The sequence below is a fragment of the Corvus cornix genome, chromosome 1A, assembly GCF_000738735.6.
Source record: "Corvus cornix cornix isolate S_Up_H32 chromosome 1A, ASM73873v5, whole genome shotgun sequence".
NCBI classification, from domain to species: domain Eukaryota; kingdom Metazoa; phylum Chordata; class Aves; order Passeriformes; family Corvidae; genus Corvus; species Corvus cornix.
Window position 1 is genome coordinate 14,138,128 of NC_047057.1, and position 24,551 is coordinate 14,162,678.

Consider the following 24,551-nt stretch of genomic DNA (forward strand, 5'->3'; position numbering starts at 1 on the left):
GAAGAGAGCTAGTGTATTTATATGTGGCTGGCATGTCATGAAGGGTAAGGATTCAGGACTGGTCTGGAATTTTACGGAGGACACCAAATAATCATCTCAGTGGAATAGATGGAGCAGGAGCCTGATTTGAAGATGAGAAAGGGTTGATCATACTTGAACATGGTTTAGATCTGTTGGAATATCTGTGTGGTAAATTACAGAACTGCAATTAGCATCCAAGTACTGGGATTATAAATGATAGCTTTTCCTTATGGTTACCACTAAATAGATATATGTGTTACCTAACAGAGTGCTGGTAGAGTTTAGCAAATAAGCTTCTGTCACTTGGTCTGTTATAATGGCAGGAAGTCCAAGTGGATTTTTCTCATTCTTTATTAAACGTTGTATTTCCTGCATCCTAGATACAACCACTGGAAGTGGCATCTGCAGTTAGCACACATTTTAACTGCTTAAAGCATCCTCTATATTCTTGTCCAGTTGTATTTAATCTCAGTTTAGCACTTCACTTCTGGAAGCAACACAGTAACCTTCAGAAGTATAAAGAAAGGCTTGATTTCATGCCTGAGGTGTAGTGGAGCATGTACAGATAGCATAAGCCCTCAGGCACAAGCATCAGGCAGCTTTAAACATGGTCCTAGTACCTAACTGAAGTGAGTTTGTGTATAAAAATGAAGTAAGCCATTTATCAAAAAACCCGTAAGATCCTTAGTTGTGTATCTGGCTGAAGGTATCAATATCCTGACATGTCAACAGAGCTAATAAGTACTGCAGTATTTGTCCAAGAGTCCTTGTACTTTTTTTGTTGAACTAAACACCTTGGCTGTTTGGATTCATCGGTTGCCTGTGTCCCTTGGTGAGTCCAGCTGAGTAGGCGTGCCCTGACCAGTGATACTCAGCTCAGCTGTCTTGGCCATTTTCTTTGTTGAGGCTGGAGGAAGAGACATCATCTGGTTGTAGATAGAATACAAGAACAGAAGCAAGGAAAGCTTGATCCCAGCTTGTTGTTCTTCTGTAAGGAGCTGGAAAGGAACTGCACACTGCAAGCTAAGGGAGGCAGAGACTGTGTACGTAGCCAACCTTGAGAGCAAAGAGTAACCTGAAGGTAGGATGAAAGGTCCACCTGGCCTAGGATCATGCTTCCAGTGTGGCAAACAGCAAGCTGGAAATAGTAGAAAGCAGCACAGTCAAAGTGACATTCCTTCCAGCCTGCAATGATTTGCAGCTTATGTTCTCTCTGGGTGGGATGTGCTAATCCTTAGTAGGTACTGCAAGACCCTCCTGTCCCTACATTGAGCCTTCCCTGCCTGAGACAGATTTTATTGTTCCTGCAGTTCTAGGAGGAAAACTGTCTTCAGGAATATGAATATTTGTATCCTACAGAGCAGGAGCAGAGGGTTAAACAAACTCGCAACAGTGGAATTTACTCTGGGGGCAAGACAGGATATGAGCAAAATGTCTTGCATATAATATCTCAGGTTGGAAGGGACCCGTAAGGATCATCAGGTCCAACTTGCATGTTGCCGATCTATCAGATTTTCACATATAGAGCCTTCTTCACATACCCAGGCTGATTCTGCAGCATATACTCAGTGTGAATGATGACTCTAAAAGAGGTGGAAAGAGTCTGTCCACAAAAAAGTGTGTATTTGGGGATGTTTAGATTCTCTGAGTGGCTGTTCTGCTACTCGTGCAGTAGAATGTTACGAAATCAGGTGCTACATTCTGTACAGCTACACAGTCCATAATACATTATCAGGTTCAGTTTGCATTTCTGTAGCTGGACATTAGGAACATTTTGTAATTGGATAACAGAATATGGAAGGCAAAGTTGAAAGGTCTTTAAAATCTGGCAAAAATTAAAATCAATGAAATGTTGTGAAACAAACAATTCAGAAATTGAGGTTCAGCTTGAAAAAGTCAAAATAGTGTGAGAAAAAGAAATGGTACTTGGAGAGGAAGGGCCCTGGGCAAAGGTCTTTTAATGCTAAATCACTCAACAAAAGTGTCAAGGTCAAACTTGCAGCTCAAATTACAAGACTGCTGAGAATTGTAGGAAAGGTATTACTTACGAGGTCATATTGCAAATTTAAAGTGCAAAATGTAACGATGAAACAAACATAAGTATGGAGTATTCTAAGCAGTGGAGAAAAAGCAGTTATGGACCTTTCATTGGCATCTGGAGAGTCACTTTGGCAGGTCAGAGATTTTATTCAATATTTTTAGAGACTGCATTAGAGCCTAGTAAACTGCACTGCTAGGAAGAAAGAAGACAGTAATTTTGGTATAAAGAAAAATGTACACAGATAGTCAATTAGTAATTCATCCATATAGTGTAAGATCTCTGTGAGAGAAGATGGCATTGCGGCCTTTGTGATCAACCTCTAATCTCAAGAGCAGTAATCGGGCAGGCCGATCCAGAGCAGAGCATTCTGAAAGTTGTTGCTGCTCAGGCTGGCAAGAAATTGCTGTCAAAGGACCTCAAAATTAGTGCTGTCAGTCTTTCTAGATATCAGTTATTCCTGTGTGGTTGGATGAAGGGACATGTGTTGAGTGTGTTGGCAGAATCAGTGAGGAATTGCAGGGTTGGGGATATCTAGTCTGCTAACAGTCCATCAGCTCCTCAGTAAACATGCTGCAATGTTGAAGCAGAAACCCGGAGATCCCGTTCCATGGCAGTTCTCCATAAACTGAGAGGCCAGGCTACTTTGTTCCGTTGAGTTCATGCCACTGATCTGCAAAGAAGCTGGGCATCTTTGGACTTCTGGAGCCTCAGAGTCCTGGTTGTTGTTATTCTGCCTCATAGGCTGAAGCATCTGAAGTCTAGACACTTGCCTTCTTGTTGGGTTGCCTAGGAGCCCAGCTGGCAAGCAGGGAGGCAAACAGGCACGTTGTAAAACCTTTCTGCTGTAATGCTGCTTTGGTTTCATCAAAATCAAATGATCTCTCTCAGGTATTTCAGTCTTGAATTGTCAGTCTCACAGACAACCATCCTGCCTGGGAATTTTCACCTGGCTTTTCATGGATGAACTTGTTTTCAAGACACTAGCTCATAAACTTAGTGCAAATATAAATATCTCATGATAAGTAGAGGAAGCATATCTCCTGTTTATAATTGGATGCAAATTTCCTTTCCTACCTCGACATCTGAGAGTTCTCCTGTATAGAGCTTTCAAGGCCATAACTGATCTCTGTGTGGAAGAATTACCAGTATTGTTAAAGATTCATCCTCTGACATATTTTTCAATACATATATTGATATGACTGATAAGCAGGTATTTTTGAGGACAGGAATGAGTTCTGTAAGAAGTAGTTTCATGTCAGTATTATACTGTGCATTTCTTTTCCTGGTATATTCTATATCCTATATTATTTATATCACTATGAGCATGTATGTCAGATTATGTGCTCAATTTCAAACTGTTTAAATAGCTTTGCAAATAATAATGGGGCTAGAGGGAAGAAGAGCATAAACCTGAAACTACTATATATTTTATTTCTAGAATAGGCAGCCTCAGCACATGGTGTCTCTGATTGTTTTTTAATTGCTTCTTTAAAAAAAAAATCTTCCTTGCTTATTTCATGCTGCATCTTCTGTTATCATTAGACTTAGTAACTGATGGAGGTTTCTTTACTGTGTTATGAAACAATTGTAATATATATATGCTGGGATTTTGGAGAAAAAACCATTGGTCTTCGTCTTGGAAAAAGTAATGACCATGTACCTCATCAAAGACAACATAAAATTTTATATCAGTGATAAAACAGGGCACAGAAGAATGCTAAATGTTCTGAATAGAAACTGCCTACTCTTAGGCCGATGGGAGTTAGATTTGAAATGGCTTTATGTCTCGTATGTTGCATTTCTGTGTTTCCTCTGGCATAAATTGGTCTTGTCTCTAAAATCTGAAGTCAAAGTCTGATTGTATGAACTCACTGTGTCGGTAATGATGGGAAATCCTAGCCCAATGGTAAAGGGTTTATAAAGAGTTGTTATTTAACTGTTCAATCTGAAAGACACACTTCAGAAAAGATGTGGAAAATAATAATTTATTTAAATGGTTATGAGTAACTCTCTAAAACCTCTGACATTTGGTAAGACATGAAATCCAGCAGCCTTTATTATCTTGAATGCCAACAGGAAGACCAGTTGGATTTCATGATACTAAAGGTCCTTTCCAACCTAAATTATTCTATGATATCCAATAGAGCCAGAGGAGCAGCTGAACTAGCAGCCATGTAGACAGACACTGGAATCAATACTCAAATATCTCAATTTTTTTTCCAAATGGGAGGGAGAAATAAATAAGATATCTTGTGCTTCCCACTCAATTGGTTACTGATACCCAGCACCCCATGAGGTTACGTGGAGTTACCCAGCAGGACAGAACAGACAGTGCGAGTTCAGCTCTGCTGTTCATCTCTGCATTGATGCTTGTGAGGACACTGAGGAAAACCAGGAGGTGTCCAGTCCCTGTCCTGTCCTTTGCTGGCAACACCATAAAGATGACACTCATCGCTGTGTCTTTCTATAAATTCATGTTGTTAACAGGCACTTTGATAGCATCATTTGAGTGGAAAATGTTCTACAGTTTGAAAATCATATGTCACAATCCTGTTTGATATCATGGGATTCTTTTCAATGTAAGAAAATATTATAATCTTATACATTTTTTAGTATTATTATTGCATACTTCAACAGATTTGTGATTTATAAAAATGTTTTTTATTCAATTGCAGTCTTCTATTCCTGTCAACTCTTTTGGTTACTGCCCATTGCTGTACTAATATTGATGTAAGAAAATGTAACCAAGTCTTACTACTATAATAGTTATTGTCTGTTCCTTTGAAAATTGCTAATTGCAGAATTACAATTTTACAATTTATTTTTGCAAGAGAAGAAATTTTACTACAGTTAGATAAAATTATTGGCTCTTACCTGAAAGTTTTGTTTCATCTCTATTGTAAAAATATTTTCTCTAGTTTATATCTCAGCTAAGAGCAGATTTAATGCAGCTTTCCTAATTAAAAAAAACCAAACTGTTTGGTTTGGAATTTGACCAATCAGTTAAGCAAGAGGAAGGTATGTTGAAAATAGATTTATATTCTAAATGGAGACAACATAGAAATTCTGCAGTAATTTAATAAAATTTCAATTAAAATTTATTCTATGAATGAATTCTCCTATAGCCTGATCAGGTATCACAGGGTGGATGCAGATGGACTACCAAAATGTGTTACAGAAGAAGGTGAAAGCAGTATGTGATAGTTTTTGGAGAACTTAATTGTCTTGTCTCCCACACTGACAACTTAACTATGTGCATTCCACGACTGATGAGTAGGTGCTGTTGGTTTTGACATCTACATATGAATGAAGTGGTTCTTAAGTATTTCTTTTTTTCTCTTTCAGTTATTGTAGTGCATGTATGTTAGATCCAGACTGCGGTCTCTGCTACAAACTGAATAAATCAAGTGTTGTTGAGTCCTCGTGCATTCCTGTTGATAAAGATTCTACAATGAAAGCAGCTTGGGGCAGGTATGTAACCAGTCAAGATTTTTTAGCCTTGTGCTCTATAGAGAGTGTATTTTATGCTGTTGAGAACAGTTTTGCTTTTACAAAAAATGTTATTCTTAAGGTGTTCGGGAAGAAGAAAATAACTTGGCATTGTCAAAAATGGGTGATTACTTTCTAACATAAAGAAAAACCGTGACCCTGATGTGTGCAGCCCATTTGGTGTAGTCTGCCACTAAGGAAGTATGGCAAAAGTACACTAGAAATGAGGAAAATTACCTTTACTTAATGTTTTCATTCATTTGAGGTGGCATATTTCCTAGTTATATACTTAAAGCCACCTGAATTAATTTTCTTTTTGAATGCGTTAATTAAACCACACTTTTAATATTGGCCTGATGTGGTGTCCTGTTAACCCCATGATTCTGTGTGTTCCCCTGTTCCCTCCCTGGCTTTGGCCACTCCCTTGGTTTCTCCCTATTTGTTCTGTACCCCAACCCCACCCAGGGACCACACTTTGGCCCCTGACAAAACCACCCCGCACCCAGACCACGCTGTCTCTCTGCCTCTGAGCATTGCGGACACAAGATGTGGTTAAAGCCATCTCACACCCTCATGAGAGACCCTTCTCTGCCTCCTTTACCCCCACTGCGTTGTGACGCTGCTGCTGCCGGAGCCAGATCGCGGGGCTGTCCCAAATGGACTCCGGGATGCGACTGATGGCATGGCCCTGGGAAACCCTCACTGAGCTCTCAGGGAGCAGCAGCCTGCTAGCCAGAGTGCAGTGGTTACAACAGCCTACTAAAGAAACAATTAGCTCAGCTGAATAAACTAAAATAGTCAAAATCTGAAAAGTTCAAATTGTCAAAAGCATGGGTTTTGGCCACAGATTTCTGTGGTTCTGTGCCTGAAAGGGCTGTCATGCTGTATGTTGCACTTGGAGTGTAAAAACATGTGCATTCATAGGTGCAACTGCAAAATATATCACACCTCTTTCTTAGGCGGCACAAAGATTTCCTGTGAAGTCACAGTAACTTTCATGTTTTCTAAAGTACTGACCATTCCTAAGGAATGGCTTTGTGAGTTGGAACATTGTCTTGTAAAGGCTTTATGAATACTTCAGTAGTGATTAGGGCTTGGATTAGGATTTAGAATGGTTCAGAGTCACAAGGGAACTAAGCAATTACTTCTGATAAAACCACCTCACCATAATTCATCTCAGCCACCCAAATACCATGAATATACTTAGGAAATAGGCAAAGGTTTGTGTGGTGGTTTGGGCCTTTTATTTTTTCTTTTTTTTTAACTTTCATACATATTTCTCAGAATTTAAACCCAAGTGTCTTCATGGCAGTGAGTCATATTGGACAGAGGTTGAAATGTATGAAAATATCTACTAATTGTAGAATCATTAATTTAAAATTACTGTAAAATTGCCCTCATTTTGATTTCAGTACCGTTAGGCCTAGTAATTCATTCCAGGTGCAGAAAAGAGAAGCTTGTATTTTTTGTGATCCTAGTTTAAAAGCACTGTGATCATTTTGGGGCTATTAAATAACTGTGAAAACTTATAAAATCTCATCTGGCCTGCTTGTTCTGTGACTAACTTCAATGTCACATTATGGAACATACCTTGCATATTGCCTGATACCCAATGTGATCTGCAGCACGTGGACTTTCATATATCTCAAGGTAACAGATGTAGTTTTATATTCCAAGTCAACATTCATTTCCTGTATGCTGTAGTTTTAAGTAATTTGTCTGTAATTAGCAGAATCACACTAGAATGCTGGAAGACATAGAGGGAAACAAAAACTAGTTATGAATAGTTGATAGATAAAATTAAACTTTATTTCATTAGCTAGAGTAATTGTTTAGTGTAGTAAATGTGGGCATAAGCAATTTTTTCATATTCATGATTGAGTCTCACATAGACTCTTTGCTACACAGCCTATTGGAGCAAATTAGATAGGGAAGAAGAAATACTTTGTTTCCATATTGCAAAATGCAGTATTTCTATGTTGTGCAAGAATTCCACAACATGAGGACCTTGCTTAAAATCTTTCAAGAGGAAATGAAAGAACTTTAAATTTGTTATATTGGTAGTCACCATAGTGAAAATCCCACCTTAAGATGGACAACCAATAAAATACCCGCATTTCTTTTTGAAAATATTCATCATCATTTCTAGTGTTTATTTTGTTAATTTCTCTCTTGCTTCTACCTGGTCTGTGTAATCAGGGAGTTTTCAAAAAGCTAATCCTTCAAGCTGTGAAATGTCAGGTGTCACTTTCTGTGCCTTCCAAGCCCTGTGGAAGAGGGAGGCATTTTGCCTTCTCCTTTTCCTTCTCCTCCTCCTCCTCACAGATACATGTATTTCTGCTTACTGGCCCAGAGGGAATCCCCATAGCTTTTTGTTTCCAAGGGCTCACATTCACATACCACCCCCCAACACTGTTTGTGCAAATCCTGAGTCTGTTTTACAGCAAAATCAGTCCCACAAAGCTGTAGGATTTCCCTGCCAAGGGAAGATGGCTGCAGGGAAAACAGCGTAGTTACATCTCCAGTTGTGTTATGTCTCAGAGCCACCCCAGTTGTGTTGTGTCTCAGAGCTGCTCCCTGGCAGCACAGGGAGAACGAGTGCCTGAGACAAACTAACAGCACTGGTGAAGGAAATTGCAGCCCTTTCTTTCACAAAGTTACTTTGTCACAAAGTAGTCATACAGGGGCAATTACTTCAAAAATACATGGCATGATGGTGATCAGAAAGTAGTTTAATAATTTGAAAGATGATTTTGTGAGCTATGGACAGCCATAATTATCAGCAGCGTCTTTTGTAACTCCTGTGTATCCTGATGGCTTCATGCCATCTGGTATTAGATAGATGAGTTTAAATGGCTTAAAGCCTCCAGGGTTATGCTTGGCTCATGGAAAATCTATTTTGCCATTAATTTTGCTCAGGAGAGAAGAAAGACCTGAGCTCTTTGTTTGGGACCTACTGGAGCTCAGATATCTGAGCATTAGCAGAAGCAGCAGCTCTCACGATGCTGATGCAGGAGTTAGAGAAAGCTTCTCCTGGACTCGGGCTGACAGTGCCATGCAGAGCATTTCACTGCTGCTGTGATCACATTTTGTTTATGATTTTCCTGCAGCCATGGAGATGTGCCTAAGGCCACACCATATGATGTGTGTGCACCCACATAGGTCTGCAGCCAACTGAACCCCAACTGTCCTGACATTTGCTCAGGGGCTTACCTATTCTTGATGTGTAACCTACCACCGAGGTGAGAAGTGCTCAGAAACATTAACAGAGAAGGCCTTATCATATACTTTTTAAAGCTCTCTGCAGCCATGCTGGCTGACATAGAAAACTTCTGTTTATATATTTATAGCTTTGCACTGTTTTTCACTGTTGTTCCCAAGGTACTTTGGTAACACTGATGTAGTGGTCAGTGCATTTTATTCACAATACATTTCCCCAGTGCCAGCCAGGTGTACTAGACACCACCTCTATTGTTAATTGTATTTTTTTGGTTATGGTGTTTTCTACATTGAGAAGTTCTGGGGAGGCGAGGGGCGAGAGCATAGACTTCAGTCTCCTGTGGCTGCCAGCAAGGCTGTTTATGTTGCTGTGGTTGTCATAGAAACCCAGGGAGACAATTAAAGCATCCACATATTTTTCAAGAAGAGTATAGCATTTGAGTTCTTTTGAATGTAGGGAACTCAGTGGCTGGCAGTGGCCCTGGGGGAGAGAGACTGCGCAAGAATAAATCTGACTGAGTCCAAGTCAGAGCTTAAGCAGCTTGAGTAATGTGCAACGAGTGTGTCTGTAAGATCATACATGTACCACAAGCAGCAGAGATGTATTTTTTAACATAAGTGCGACTGGTATGAGAATAACACAGAGAGGAGTGTCTTGCCCAGGGCACCAGCACAGGCAGGTGCTTTGCTGCCCTTGGTATTCCTGAACCAGTTAACAGAGTAGCTGTTGACATGCAAATCTTGCTGCCTCCAGCTCTGCCCAGGGACACGTAAAGGATGGTTTCAAGACAGCGAGCAAGAATATTCTTAAATTATTCACTTTATAGTAAAAGAAGAAGAGCTGTATCTTTTCTTTCAGTGTGGTCTGGGGGTTCTGTGTTGGGACTCTGCTCTCCAAGATTTAGGGAAGTTTTGCACTTAGCAGTAGCACAGAAAGGCTTGCAGTTCTGTTCTTCATGAACATTGAATTATGAAATTCCCATGAACTTAATCAAAAGCATTATCTCACTTTTACAGATGGGGATGCAATGGGAAGGTTCCACTATGAAGCTCAGGTGGCACAACAGAGGTCATGGGCAGAGTCCATCTCTCAGCCAGGACAAAATGTGGAGGGCATTGCTTTCAGTGTTGTGCTTTCTGAACACAACCCAAAATCTAGGGGTTTTTCCCACAATTACAGTACTCAGAGAAATTCCTCTATTGAAATTTCTGTGTGTGTGATTGCAATATTCCTAAAGGTCAGCCAAGAATGAAGAAACTTTAAATTGCATTAATACCCTTACAGTTGAAAGAATAACTGCAAGGGAAGGAGGTACTTACAGTGCCTTGATGTGACATTAACCTTGACATGAGTATGTTGTCAAGACGACAGCAGGCCCACAACTGAGCTAAAACGCTCTCATGAGCAGCTCTGAGCAATCTTTCTCTGGAGGGAATGATGTTAATTTTATACAGTAAACAATTATGAAGAAATAATAACATCAGCAGCAGATCAGAGACAAGCCTAGAAGCTATCCTGTCCACAAAATTAGCTGGCAGGTCTCCACAGTCCCTGAAGGAGAGTGATTGGGAACAGAAATCTATAAAGAGAGAGGAGCTGAGTGATTTGCTTTTTTCAGCCATTTTTATTAACTTCGTTAGAGGAACATCTCCCTGCCACGGGAGTTTAATGCTTTATGGAGAATTCTGCTTTTGGCCATATAAAGAAGCACTCCCCTCTCTAAGGGCAGTCAGTGCGAAGGCGAGAGTGCAGAAGAGCTCTGTCTTTGGGAAGTTCTGTTTTCCTCTAGCCAGTGCTCTCCTGAGCATCGTCCTTCCATGTAAAATTAATGGCATGTTTACAGATGCTCAGTAATGCTGTTATGTTTCACTGTGCGCCTGTTCTCATACTTGTCAGTTTGCTGAGGGGTTTAACTGTTTAATCTTGGAAACCTGTTTGGGGAAAAAGTGGGTTTAAATTACCTGTGCAGTGAGAGGAAGCGGATCAGGCAGGCAGGCAAACCCTCTTTCCCAGCTTCAGGAGAGTTTCCGCCTCAGGAATCTGCCTAATGACCTTGGCATCTGAGCCTGGATGCTAACTAGATTCTACTGGTTAGAAAAAATAAATTCATGGGAGTTCATTAGCTGGATTCTCAGACAACAGACTGGTTTATGTCCAACAGGGGACATGCCAGTGTCTGTCACAGCCTTGAGAGTGTTCTGGGGAGCTTTATGTTCATGCAGCACTGCCTGTTGTCTAATGCATAGCAGATGAGACTCTTAAAATTGTTAGAATACTTTTTCTTCGTAAGAACATTAGATTTTTCTAAAAATACTACCTTACTTTTCCCCCTTGGAGACAAAGACAGACATGTAAGTTCATTACACTTGTTTTGCATCATGACAGGTACATTTGTAAAAGTTCCTGTGACTGCTTTACTAATGCAGAAAGAATGTATGTGTGTATTTACACATTTAAAGACTGAGAATCTGTTTTCAGTACATCATGTCAAACAGCATTACAGACCTTTGCTGTTACCACAGAAAGACTAGCCCCAGAGCAATTTTTCAGGAATTAAGTACTCTTCTGTCCATGGGTAGACATAGCTTGTTTTGTCATGCAGGAAGCATTGGTAGAAGATTTTACTGCTGAAATGTTTATTTGAAATCTTTCTACAAGGGTCTGCATTGAAAATTCATGCTGAACTCAGCAGTAATTAGAGAGACACTAGTATTTCTCCTACAAAGTCATCAGATCAATAGATGAAGGTTATATGTAGGATTATGGTTCTCATATTTACCCTGTAAAAAGGTAGTACAGGGAGTAAATGATTCAGGAAAGTAGCAGGATAAAGAGAATATTCACATCTGCATGTATATTGGCAGCACCCGGAATGTGAGTTGTGATTATAACCAGTAGTCTTAGAGAAATCTCTTGATGGGCAATTGTGAGCGCTCTGTGGGGTCGGCAATCACGTTGGGCACCAGACTGTGGGAGCTTGGGGTGGGTCGGTCGGGACGGACGGAGACGAGAGATCTCTGAAGTCAGATCTTGGAACATGCGGTTTATTGCAAAGGGCGTGGGTACAGGGGCACTGCTTAGAGCTGCCAGCTGCAGCTCGGAGCAGGCCCAAGAGAGCAAGAGTGTAAGCGAGTAAGTAAAGAGAGAGAGGAATGAGAATGGAGTAAGAGTGTGGTAAGAGTGGAATAAGAGAGTGTGTGAAGTCCTGGCTACAATACAATAAATCATCTTCTGTACTGAATATTCTAATTGTCACTAACCAATCTAATACAAGATACAAATCCTATAGCATTTACATACAGCCTATAAGAGTTCTTATATTACCATAGAGTGTTACATCTTAACTTCTAAAAACTACTCTTTGGACCCCTTCTGCTGAGCTAGTAGGGTCTGCTCTGACCCTTGGACCTGCCTGCAAGCAGAGGGTATTGTTCAATCAAGAGGGGATTACCTTCAGTCGGCCATACCATTGTTTTCCAGTTGTTCAGTAGCTAAGACTTGGTATCTCAAAGGTGGCCTTCATTTCGATGTCGCTTATAGTTTTCATATTCCCAAAATCTTTTGTTGGGCAATCATATTTATAAGGCTTTCCTGTTTCATCTTCCCCAACAGGCAATATGCTAAATGTTGGCTAAAGAAACATTCATAGCTTCAGTAGGAACCAGAATATAAAGCGCCCCCTCTCAGCCCCAATATTGTTTAGAAAAGAAAATCAAAATATATGCAGTTTCAAATAGAATTAAATTCTGATTATCTTCCCCAGTGCTGGTAAGTGTGGAAACCTGGAGCAGCTGGGTGGCAAGATGCAATCCTATTTGTCCTGTTTGATTAGGAGGATATACTTCAGCACAATAATATCTAATATATATTAGTGAGGTGTGCGAAAACAGAAATGAAAAAAAGATCTGAAACTGATTGCAGTCTTTGTCAGCCTAAACTCTAAGGCACGAGGTCTTTCCTGGGAGGAGGTTATCAGACAGTGTAGTCATGGTCTAAGGGGTGCATATACCACTGTGATTTGTAAAAAGGATGTAGCAGAGAAACTTAAGAAATCTCGTGTGCATATTTTAAAGCCATTTCTGCTAACTAAGAGCAAAGAGGAAGAATAGAAGGATAAAGTAATTTAGAATAGAGTGTCCTTAATCCTTGATGAGCCTGTCTTACTGGTGATGCCAGAGTAGGTAGTAAAATAAATGGAATTTTAATGTTCTGATTCTTTCAGCCACTCTTCCTGCTCAAATCTTTAAGACAACACACTTTTAAATTCTTTCAAAAGGAAATTATTTCATGGTGGACCTGAAAACCATAACAAGCTCTTTTTAAGCATATATAAAGATGGTGAAATCTATATATATACTGAAATATTGTAAGGGTGTAATTAAATAATTGAGGGTGGAATTTCATTGTAGCTTTAATAGACGCTAGTCTTGTCCTTTTTTTTAACTGTTTAACTTGCTAAAGGGGGAAGACATTTTAAAATTATTATTATAACATAATTAACTTTTAATTTAATGCCTGTACAAATAAGATACTTTATATATTATAGCTGCATTTTAGGTCTAATGCAACATGATAATCTAAACTGAAACTATTTATACTCCTTTCAGATAATTACTTAGGAATTACTATTAATAGCTCTAACACAGTATTTCTACTCAACCAGTAGAAAATTCTGGATGTTTGAAAAGAAGCCCTGTTATGAAGTGAATGTGTTCTGACTGGGAAATTTTTAGTTTATATGCTGAAGATAGTATTTATTTGTTGGAGACACCCAGCACAAAATAGGATTTTAAAGCTGGACTGGTTAGTTTGAAACATTGTTTGTACATTTGTTCTCTATCCGTTCCCTTTTATTTCACTTTGCTGCTAAACATGCTTCTGGATCTTACTCCGAGTTACTATGTAAAAGGCATTCTGGTAGGGAATGCCAATTGCTATTTGGGTGTACTAGTTGGAAAACAAACCAGTGGGAGGCACCAAGTCAGAAAAACAATTTAATGGGGAAGTTAAAGAAAAGGAAAGAAAAAAAACCTAAAAGAAAACACTGGTTCAAACTGACAGAGTCAAGATACAACCTGAGTCCCTGTTAGGCAGGGTGGTGGTAGCAGCCTGGTAGAATGGTGGCTGCAGTCCTCTGAAGCAGTGATCCTGTAGTAAAAGAGTCTGCTCTTCCTCAGAAAGTCCAGTGGTGGCTGTGTAGCTTCTGTCCTCTGGAAATCCAGTGGAAAGGGTTGTCTCTGGTGTTCAGTCTCAGATTATATCCACGATGGGATGCTTGGTTCCTCCCTCTGGGTGGAGCATCTCACAATGGGGTAATGAGTCATGAGGCCAAGTGTTGATGAGGCTCATTAACAGAAGATAGTCCGGAGGGAGTTATCTCTGAGTCATGTGGCAGGACAATGATGGGCCATTAACAGAAAGATAGTCTGGGGGAGGAGGCAAGGAAACACTGCCCCACCTGATTTCAACACCTCATGAGGATGGTAATAGAATACACTGCAACCCAGGACATTGGGTTACTTGTTACAACTACTTCAGATCCTTACAGCATTGAGGTAACTGGAGTAGAAAAACAAAAGCGGCCCTTGAGCTAAAACATTATCTATCAATTGCTGGTTTGTATCTGAAAAAATTGTTATTTAAATGGAAGAATGTTTGAGTCAGTGCTCTTCATTTTAAAAGTGGTCTAAAGAAGAAGATGGTATGGTGTTCAAAATTTAAATATACATCTGCTGAAGAAGCCAGCTTTCTGCTTATTTCTGCTGAAGGGGAACTAGAAGGAAAATACTCTTGTTCCCTGTTTAAAAAGCATGGTTGCTCCTAGTTGACAAAGGAGATAGGAAAGCAAAGGAGAAAAAATGCCAATGTGTATGAGAAAATTGTCAATCTCATATCAGTGTGCTGAGAGTATTCGGATAATTCCTGCAGCTTTTCTCTCTCCATATGAAATGTACATTAGAGAGTCTTTTATTGCCCATAGGAGCCTGCTGCTAATTAGCTTCTCCAGCTGCTCATCTTCTTAGGGACAGATTGAGAGACATCTGTGCCTCACTCCTGGGGCAGTGTTGCAGCAGGGGCAGAGCAAGGCCCTGCTCTGCTCATCCGAGGGGATCTGAGAGGGGCACAGAGCAGAGTGTGAGCATGCAGGGGGCTACTGCTGGGACAGACATGGGGATTTCCCCTTCTGCCTAGGAGCCAAGGAAAGGGAACTGACTCATATTTGGAGCATGTGGGGTTTTTTTCTGAGGGGAGAATTTCCAGTCGTTGTTTTTCACATTTACTTGGTTATTGACTGAAGTTTATTTTAATATGGACTCTGAAGAATTTAAATAAAAATAATTTGTGAAAACTGTCTCAGCAGATTCCTTTAGGCTTTTACACTATGAAATTGATTTACTAAAATGAAATTTCCTCTGTTTGGAGGGTGGAAAATATTTTGGAAAGACCCATGTGGTTGAGGATTTTTATTGATAAAGAACATTCAACGGGGCCGAACCCAGACCTCCGTACAGCAGCTTGTACGTTTAACAGCATCCCTAATCCACATCTTATATACCTTTATTCCATAATAAGTAGTTCTTCAATAATCACAACATCTGATACAGTAGAATTTTCATATCTTCCCTTCTTAAAATAATGGAATTTTTAGAGTATTTTTTTTTACTTTTAAGGGAAAATAAATCAACACATTTTTGCAGTAGGACTGTTGAATAATTCTATAAGTTTGATAAGTTTAATTCATAGAAATTACTGTATGTGCTGTCTGCATGTGTGGTTCATTTCCTTGAGAATGGAGGCAGTAACATCAATCCCTCACTGGCGCAAGATGAACTGAAATTATCGATTCATTTGATTTAAAGTTGTGACCCTACTTTAACTCAGCTTGTTGGTTAGTACAGGCTAGGAAGTGGGCAGCCTGTGAGGTGGCAGGTCACACTTCTCAACAGCAGCACTTTGTGCATTTCTTCCTCCTTGCAGGATGTACAGACTTCGTTTTGTCCTGTAGCTTTCCACAGCTGCAACATTAGCTTTGCATAGATAATAATAATAAAGGATGAGTTTGAGGCTCTGCATGATTACTGAGTTCTTCAGACCTGTGATTCAGATGGGCTGTGTTCCCATGTAGCCTATTTTCTTGGCAAAATAACTACTGTTAAAAAGCACTTATTTATGTAAAACTCTTTTTAGATGTCAGAGGCCATGGAAGATGGATGGTTAATTTGATTTCTGCTGAATTCTTCTGCTGTCAGATCCCAGACTTTTGAGTTGCATATAATGATGAAGACTTTGGTACCCAAAGTTCATAAATTTCATAAACTGGAGATAATTTAACCAGTTACCATTTATGTATTTTATAAAATTCGTTAGATTAGGCATAGGTATTGCACCTGCATGCACAAATGAAAGCAGAGCAACACTCTCGTGTTAAGTGCTCGGTCTCACAACTCAGGCATGAAATAAACACCTTGTTTTAAGTGTTCTTAGAGCCTTAGGGCTCCATTTTCAGTTACGACATTAATGATTTGCAGTGAATTTTAGGGCTGGCAGCAGAGGAATCTTCTTTGGAGAGCTCTGTTGGGTGATTTAATTCAGAGCCTCCCCAGTACAGCAGGAATGGGTGGGGATGCGGTGCATCATTCCCCTTCTGAAAAAGGTTTTTCTGAGCTTATCAGGGCAGAGCTATTGCCACCTGCTGGAATCAGGGAAAAGCTCTGTTTAAAAAATACTGTTCCATCATCTATTTAAAACAACGAATGCAAGATCTCAAGTATTGTCTGGTTAGATTTCAGTTGTGTGGTGGTGAACAGCTGCTGGCAGTAGTTAAAATGTAATATTTGTGTCTGAATTGCAGTTACAGAAAATGAATGTCACAGTTCAGTACTTAGATGGAAAGTTAAGGTGGTCAAAATGTTATTGTTAGAACTTTTGAAATATAAACTTTGTATGTTTGTCAATAACTAGAAATTAAACAGAGCAAGGAAGTGCTAAAAAGGCATGCTAATACTTGTAATATTGATCTCTATTTTCAACTCCTTGTCTTTATGTGGTTTTTTGCCTCAGATTCACCAAAAAAAAGCAAATCCAGAAAATTATTTTCCCCCCCCCCTTCCTTTTGTTTCAGTAGAAATTTCCAAAGGATTGATACCTTATTCTCTCTTCATTTCCCATTGAAATATGTGGTTGACTGAGACTTTAAGATATTAACAGCTCTCTGGAAAATTGTTTCTGCGCAGTGGTGGTTTGGCTGGGAGGCACAGGGTCTGCTGCCTGGAGTAAGCAATAAACTGTCTGTAAAGCTTCAACAGTGTGCCTGCAGCCACAGAGCTGAGCCAGGCTGTGCCGGAATTGTGTCACCACGTCCCGTCTGGGGTCTGAGTTTGGGGTTTGGGTGGGATTTGCTTTGTTTTTCCTCAGTTGAACTATAAAATCTTGCCATTCTTCACTAACTTCACATACCAGGTTTCAACATGAAAGTACAGTTTTTACAGTGTCTCTGTATGTCTAAGACTTTGGGGTAGTCAAAAGCAATACATCTTTTTCTCTTTATCGTTTTCTGAAGTGTTTGGAAGCATTCAGAAGAAAAAAAAGATTGTAACATAGGACCTATTTCATTTGGAGGGTGAACTTCCAATGAATATTCGTGCTGAGTTACCTTGATACTCAGGTGTATCTTGCGCTGAGATTCCTTGATAAGTTGCAACAACGACCTTCGTTTCTTTGGTCTTTAATTACCATGGTCTTAGAAATCCTTTTGTCAACTGTAACTCAAGTGATGCTTTTGAGATGATGACATTCCTCAGACACTACCACTGACACATGGTGAACAGCACAAGCATCAATAAAGGTTACTTGTAAGTTTAAGTAAAGATAGGAAGTCTGGATGGAATTTGTTTAAATCAAGTTCAGATGTCTAAAATTGTGACCTTGAGCTGTCTTGTATTGACTAATGGAGTAAAAACTGCTCCTTTTTATTCCTTTCCAGCTGGTCTTTGCCTGTGTTTTAGAGAATAGACTTTCTTATGCCATGCTAGCAGTTCTTGCATGCTGTTCTGTTAATATTTCTTCAATTAATATTGAAATATTGATACTTATTATTATTGAGCCCTACACTCAGCCCTTCCCACCAGTATTCATTGGAGCAATGTGTCTTTATATACCATACGAAAGAGGCATCTCCTGGGAGACTGATATTTCTGCAGTGATTAGACAGCTGGTTGATATTTCTGTTACAACCAAAAGAACTTTAGAAATTATAATTATTAAGAGAATGAAATGTAAATTCAGGTGAAAAGAGATTAAACATCAGGTAGAGATTTATTTTATGGTAAGTCTGCATGAAATTCTAAAATGCTGTGTTTGACATCATAATCTTCAGACCAGTTTGTTTCAGTAATTCTGTCATTGAGTGTCAATGCTGCAAGGAAATACAATCAGGGAGACTAAATGCTTTTAAATCTGGAAAGAAAAGCTAGAAGTTCTCCCATTCTATTGCCCCAGTTCTGTCAGTAGTTTGACTGCAGTCTGATGCTCCATCCATAAGCTCTCAAACATGTCAGAGCAGGGATGACCCAGAACTTCCACCAGAAACACTGGGAGCAGCAGAACAGCTGCAGTTCAGGGAAAGACCAGGAGCACTGAGATGCAGCGAGGGGTCTGCACACAAGTGAAATTGTTAATGAGCTAGTCTGTCACAGATGTTCAATGCCAGTCTGTCTCTAACAAAAAATACTTGAATCTCTGACATTTATAAGCATTTTTGTCCTGAAAGCTCCAACAGAATGAAGCCTGCCCACCTGCAGGCAGGAGTACAGAGTGACCAAATCTGTCTGGTTTTTGCTGGAAGGCCTCAGGCAGCACAAGTTAGCTCCAGCAGCCCCCAAGGTGACTGATAGACACTTTCCAGTTAGTGCTCATCACTGAAATTTCCCAAAGGTTTGTCTTTCAGAAGAAATGGCCAAATCATTAATGAGCGCTTCCTCCTTTCAGAGAAGTAGGGGAAGCTGGCAGTGACTGGATGAAGCCAGACTGAATGTGCATGCTCGCTTGGAACTGATTGTTCCAAAAGTGAACTATTTCTGTATAACCACAGAAAAGCCACTAAACATTCTTAAAGCACATTCTGGGGTCACAGGGAGTCCACAAGCCTTTCTCAACCATGATGGCTGCCAGGAGGGAAATAATAGCTCATTCTGTTTCCAGAATGCCTCTGTGATACCTTTTTGCTGGTTGTCATGCAGAGACAGCTTTGTGCTTATGTTTAAAATTGTGAGATGGCATCTACTTCACAAGCAGTAAAATATTCCCAGATGTCATTTCTTGCGAGGGTTCTCTGTGTGCCTGTGCCCTTGCTGTGGCATGAGTTGTTTCTTTTCAGTTTGTGCTTGATTGCAGTGAACACAATTAGATGGAGCTTTTGTGGCAGCCACCAAGGTGGTGGGAGCAGGAATTCTCATGTCCCACTGGCCACTCTGTGTGCAAGTCACATCACTGAGCCACAGCCCCATCACACACATCACGTCTCCATCAGGACCAGTACATGAATACATGAGTATAAAAATGTTGTAGCACCCAAATTGTGGGTCTTTACCACATCATGACATTTTTTCCACTCCATCTGGTAGATTGCAGTGGGTTTCTTATATTTTTTGATATTACTGTCATACTCAAATACCTACTGATCATGACAAAGGCTTCAAAGTGTTGAGTAGTATCATCTCCATCATATTTACTCAAATTTCTAAACATTCTTTGCTGATCTGCACCTTGGTGAAGTTCTTCAAGAGTTGATAATACCCGAAAGAAAGAAACCGTGAGAACTGCAGCATTTAACTGAAATTTTTCAGTTTGAGAATTAGGACTGAACTAGAGTGTTTCTTTGTCTCTTACTGGATCTTGCTTTTTGTAAGGATTGGCTGAGACATTTTAAAACCAGCACTGGAATCTGGGAGGCTTCATGACTTGCTGAGGGCACTCTGCTGGAGCCCACCTCTTTATAAAGCATTTATAAAGTGGTTGGGGTTCTCATGCACGTCAGTAGTTTGGAAGCTGCAAGAAATAGTAAAACTTGTCTTGAAAGAGAATAAAAGATTTACAGTTAGTAAAGTTGTTCGAGGACATGACTAAGTAAAAATTTTTTGGAGAGAGGTGAAATCTCAGTGAACCACTGGGCACAATTGCTTGTAGAGCCACAAACCTTAGCAACAGGATATGCTGAAGGGACAAACCTGAGATTTATATGCATACTAAGAATATTTCAATAAGAACTGTCAGACAGTTTAGTGGTTGTGAAACACTCCATGGTTATTTTAAATTTTTGAAATCAGTGTATTCTACAGATGAAAAAGCAGGAAAAGTTACTGAAGGTCTTAGTCTTTAAAGTACACAGATGTAAGTTGTCAGTAAACCACTGGAGTGTGCCCTTGACGGGGAAAAAAGGGCAGAAATCTTATATTGCCTGCTGTTGCCTTCTGACCCTTACCTGAAATGGTTCACTCTTTCATTGTTGCTTTCTCATACACTTTTTAAGCTTGTAAACACACAGAATTATGTTTGAAGTTGCAAAAATATATTCTTGTGTCTTCTCATGAAAACATTTCACAGCTATGGGCTCTGCTGCTCCTTTAATGTTACCTTGCTGTAACTTTAACCTTATATGATGTCAAATTCCAGTGAAACTTTCTCTGATGTTTTTGAGAAATATTTTCTGCCACCAAATACCAGCATATTAAGCTGCTGAGTCATACTTCAATTTGAGAAAAAATTCTTCAGAATATATATTTTAAAAACCCCACTGTCTTTACAAAAAAAAAAAGGCATCTTTAAACTATTTACTCAGCTTTAGGAAGAATCTCTCCAGAAATAACTACCAGATTGTACTGTTGTTTATTTATTATATACACTGTTATTTTATTCTCCATCTTGTAATTATCACCCACTGCTGTTGGTATCACTGAATTTTTCAGTTATAAACCTTAAAGTTGTCTTCTGGGAGTACATAATAAACCCATTTTTGTCATGCCTTCTTAACTGGAGAATACTAATTTTTACAGCTAATATTTCAACCTGTCAGCCCCTTAGCTGGTGTTGACCAAGTTGTTTTCTGCCAGCTGTTTGTTGAGTGTACTCTTAGACTTGGATATAAATGGATATAGATGGGATCTCTGTGCACTCAGTTTGTGCAGTAATATATTTAGATATTTGAGGATTTTATTTAAATTATTTTATTAGGTGCTAATTTTGTTTATATATATATATATATATATAAATATTTTAAAATCCTTTTCCAGAAAACAGTGCAAAACCAGCTTTTAATCTTTTTTTTAACAAAATCAAGACACAATATATATGGACTTTCTGATCCTTTCTTTTTTTTTTTCTGTTATCTGTTTCATGTCTTTGTTGAAAATTGGGGCAGTTTGGAAGCATTTTACCAAAAAAAAAAGAAAGAAAGAAGCCACATTCCTTCTTTTGTTTTCCCTCAGCTGAACAGCTGATTTTGTACCTGAAAGTGTCCAACATTGAAACACAAAATACCATATTTTGAAACTGTGACCTGTTTTCTAGTGATTGAAGTAGTTAAAATGATGATAGGCAGAAATGCATGAAGGACAGTGACATTCAGCTAAGATGCTTATGCTCAAAACTAATTAAGATTTTGCATTTTGATCAGGTTTTAATTTGAATTTTCCCCATTAAAATTCTGTACCTTAGACTACTAGGTATTTGTTAAGTTGATTATGTTCCATAGTTGTATGACCTCTCACAAGTTCATGTGCTATTAATATAATATTTGAATTATTTATGATTATGAAATCATGCCGTTTAATTATTACTAGTTAATTTTAATTTGTACTGGGGTAAACCAAGCATGTCCAGTCAGAATCAGAATTAGGACTAGGATAGGACACTGTAGAGCACAGAGACGTCAGATGTTCCCTGATACTTTATTAGCATCTGATACTTTGGAAGAGTAGGAGAAAGCTTGGAAAGAAACGTAAGTCAATCTCTGTGTAGTGGGATCAAGCTGATTGTGTCTCCTGTAACAAAAACCTGGTATATACTTATTTCTGCTCCCAGTTTTGGAGTGTGCTGTCAGGTGCTGTGAGGTCTGAAATGGTTGGGCTTTAACACTGGGTATAAACATTATTCTTCATTTTCCTGGTTTGAGTCCATTTCTCAAGGAAAGGAGTGCACAGAAGATGATGGAGAAGCCTGATGGACAGAGTTCTGGCAGTAGCTGAGATTTCTCTCTCTCCTCTCCTGGTAGATAAAATGAAGAATGAAGCTTGAAACACTTGGGGTGTGACAGCAGAGTGGGGAGTTGTAGCTGACAGCTTGGAGGTAGCCACGAGGACTTGGAAGGTGCCTGTACAGGATAAAAGAAGTCTAAGGCAAATCCCAAACTGAACATCTTTCATTGAGAGATCAGAGTTATCCAATCCCACTGAACATGCTTGCTCAGCCCCACAGCTCAGGAGTGTCCAGCTGGCACTGTCAGACAGTTGAGCTTCTGCCTGTGGCAGCAGACGCAACAACTGTGTTGCCCACACTTCAGAATCCACTGATAGGTGGTTACAAAAGTACTGAAATGTCCAGATCAGCAAACAGTTAAGAACCCCTTTGATGTGATTGATTTTGGAGAACTATTTGTCATGAGAAAAAATTGCTCCTGTTTCCAGTCTGTTGCTTAGTCTATTCAGACTGAATAACAGCTCCAGCAATGTATTTTTTGGGCAAATTCAGATGCAGTTGCAAAGCTGAAATTTCTCAGCTTGGGAAAGTGAAAGTGTTTGAATTCAAATCTAAAGATTTTTTGTTAAATAAATAATAATATAGAAAAATTATGGTAATCTGTGATCAAGTGGCCAGGACAGAGGTGAGTCAGAACAGTGTGCTAAGTCTCTTGCAGGTATGTGTTCTGACATGACTGGGAATCATGGAATCATTTAGATTGGAAAAGATCCTTAAGATCATCAAGTCTGTAGGTATAATGGATGGATCCTGTAGCAGGGGGGGTCGGTGTGATAAAGGCTTTCTCTGTCATGTGCAGCTGCACCAGTCATCTCCTGAGGTGCAGTTTGCTTTCTTTGCTGTGAACTAAACTATTTTTCCAAGTTTTTGAAGCATATGCTAGTATTTTAAAAACTCTTCTCCAGTCATAGCAAAAGGCTTCAGTAAGTGCCCCTAAACTCTGCTTGTATTTTATGCAATGCAGGTTAAGCAATGTGTAGCTGAATCCCATGAAGTTTTATGGCAATAGTTTTTCAATGCTGCATCTGTTTGTTCTTTTCTGGTTGTCTGGGGTTTTGGTTTTTGGGGGTTTTTTTTTTGGTTTTGTTTTTTCAGTTGTTGTCATCTGGTGTAAGAAACTTCATCTGCATATTTTTAGGCAACATCTGGTTTAATGGACGAATTATTTCTCTATGTAAACTATAAAGTCAAAGTGATAAATGCAGACTTCTCCAGAGAGGCGTGGAGCTCCTGAGGCATGGATGACAGTAGCTAGGGAACTGTGAGAAAGCTTAGGAATTATTGATTCAGACATTAGTCAGGTTTAAAGTAATCTGTTCGCCTTCAGGTCAAGAGTTGCAGTTCACTTGATACTTCAGACATCATCTTACCATGTGTACAAAAAAGGAGCAAGGATTTTTCTTTAAATCAGAATATGCTGATTTACAGTGAAACTATACCTCATGATTTAATAGGTTTCTATGGGTTGTGCTAATGTAACTATTTTGGATGTACATGGGTGGATTTGAGAGACCACTTGATGGACAGGGTAGAGGTGGTTTCCATAGTTCTTCTTAGTTACGTGTCTGACTGCCACCAAGTTATTATACAGTTCATCTGGTACCATGCTAAATTCTGCCCTCTAACATAGTTGGGGGTTTGTTCAGACAACTAAATACCTTTAGCAGTAGAAGATGGGCTTGAACTTATGAGAACTAACCCAAATGTTGAGGTCTAGATTCTTCTACAGGACAAGTAATTGCTTGTGGATAAATAATCTTAGTTGTTCCCAAGCATCATCCATAAAAACCTTCCTCCGTCCAAATGGCAGCTACTCTAAATTATGTCTCTTTTGTCCTCTGTCCTTTCCATGACAGATTTCAGATGAAAACATGAGTCAATAAACTTGGCATAAATTTATATTGTTCAGTGGATTGCCATGATAAAAAAGACAGCACTCTACACAGGAGACTTTAAAAATCTTTTTAAAGGAGATTTTTAGTAAATCAAATATATTTGTGTTACACTCGAGACTTAAATTGGCAAATTGTAGATTACCATCATCCTGATAACCCAGGCACAAAAGTCTGGCATAAGAGCAGTCCTTAAGTAGTTTTACTTGCGTTAGAGCAAAGAAGTGGGGGATTAGTGAAACTGTGAATTAGCTATAAAATCTTTCTGTGCCATCAACACCTGATATCAAAGTTTATCTCAGAGCAGGTTGTATAAATTTGAAATATGCTTGTTCTAACAAGCATTTTACAGAGATGGACAATCACATTAGCAATTTTCTTCAGAAGTAATTTCCTTTGCCTGACTTGATTTGAATTTTGACCTTTTAAGACTTTTGATCTAAATCCATTTAAGATGCTTCTGAAGGGCTTAAAAGACAATGAGAAGTCAGCAGCTTTCTTATTAAAAATATATGAACTGTTCAGAATGAAACAATTAATTCCTGCAAAAACCGTATCTTTAGGTCTAGACAGCCCTCACTCTACAGCAAAGCAAAAACTAATGGAAATTTGAGGAGAAAATCAAATTGGTCTCTGT

At 39.2% G+C, this 24,551-nt stretch overlaps 1 protein-coding gene across 1 annotated transcript in view; it reads left to right on the plus strand.

Moving 5' to 3' along the window:
- Positions 1-24,551, plus strand: part of SLC2A13 (solute carrier family 2 member 13) — a 149,022-nt gene that overhangs the window by 111,022 nt on the left and 13,449 nt on the right. The window contains exon 7 of the mRNA XM_039570513.1: positions 5,408-5,533. Within this exon, the coding sequence (XP_039426447.1) occupies positions 5,408-5,533 (126 nt within the window). The remainder of the gene's footprint in view (positions 1-5,407; positions 5,534-24,551) is intronic.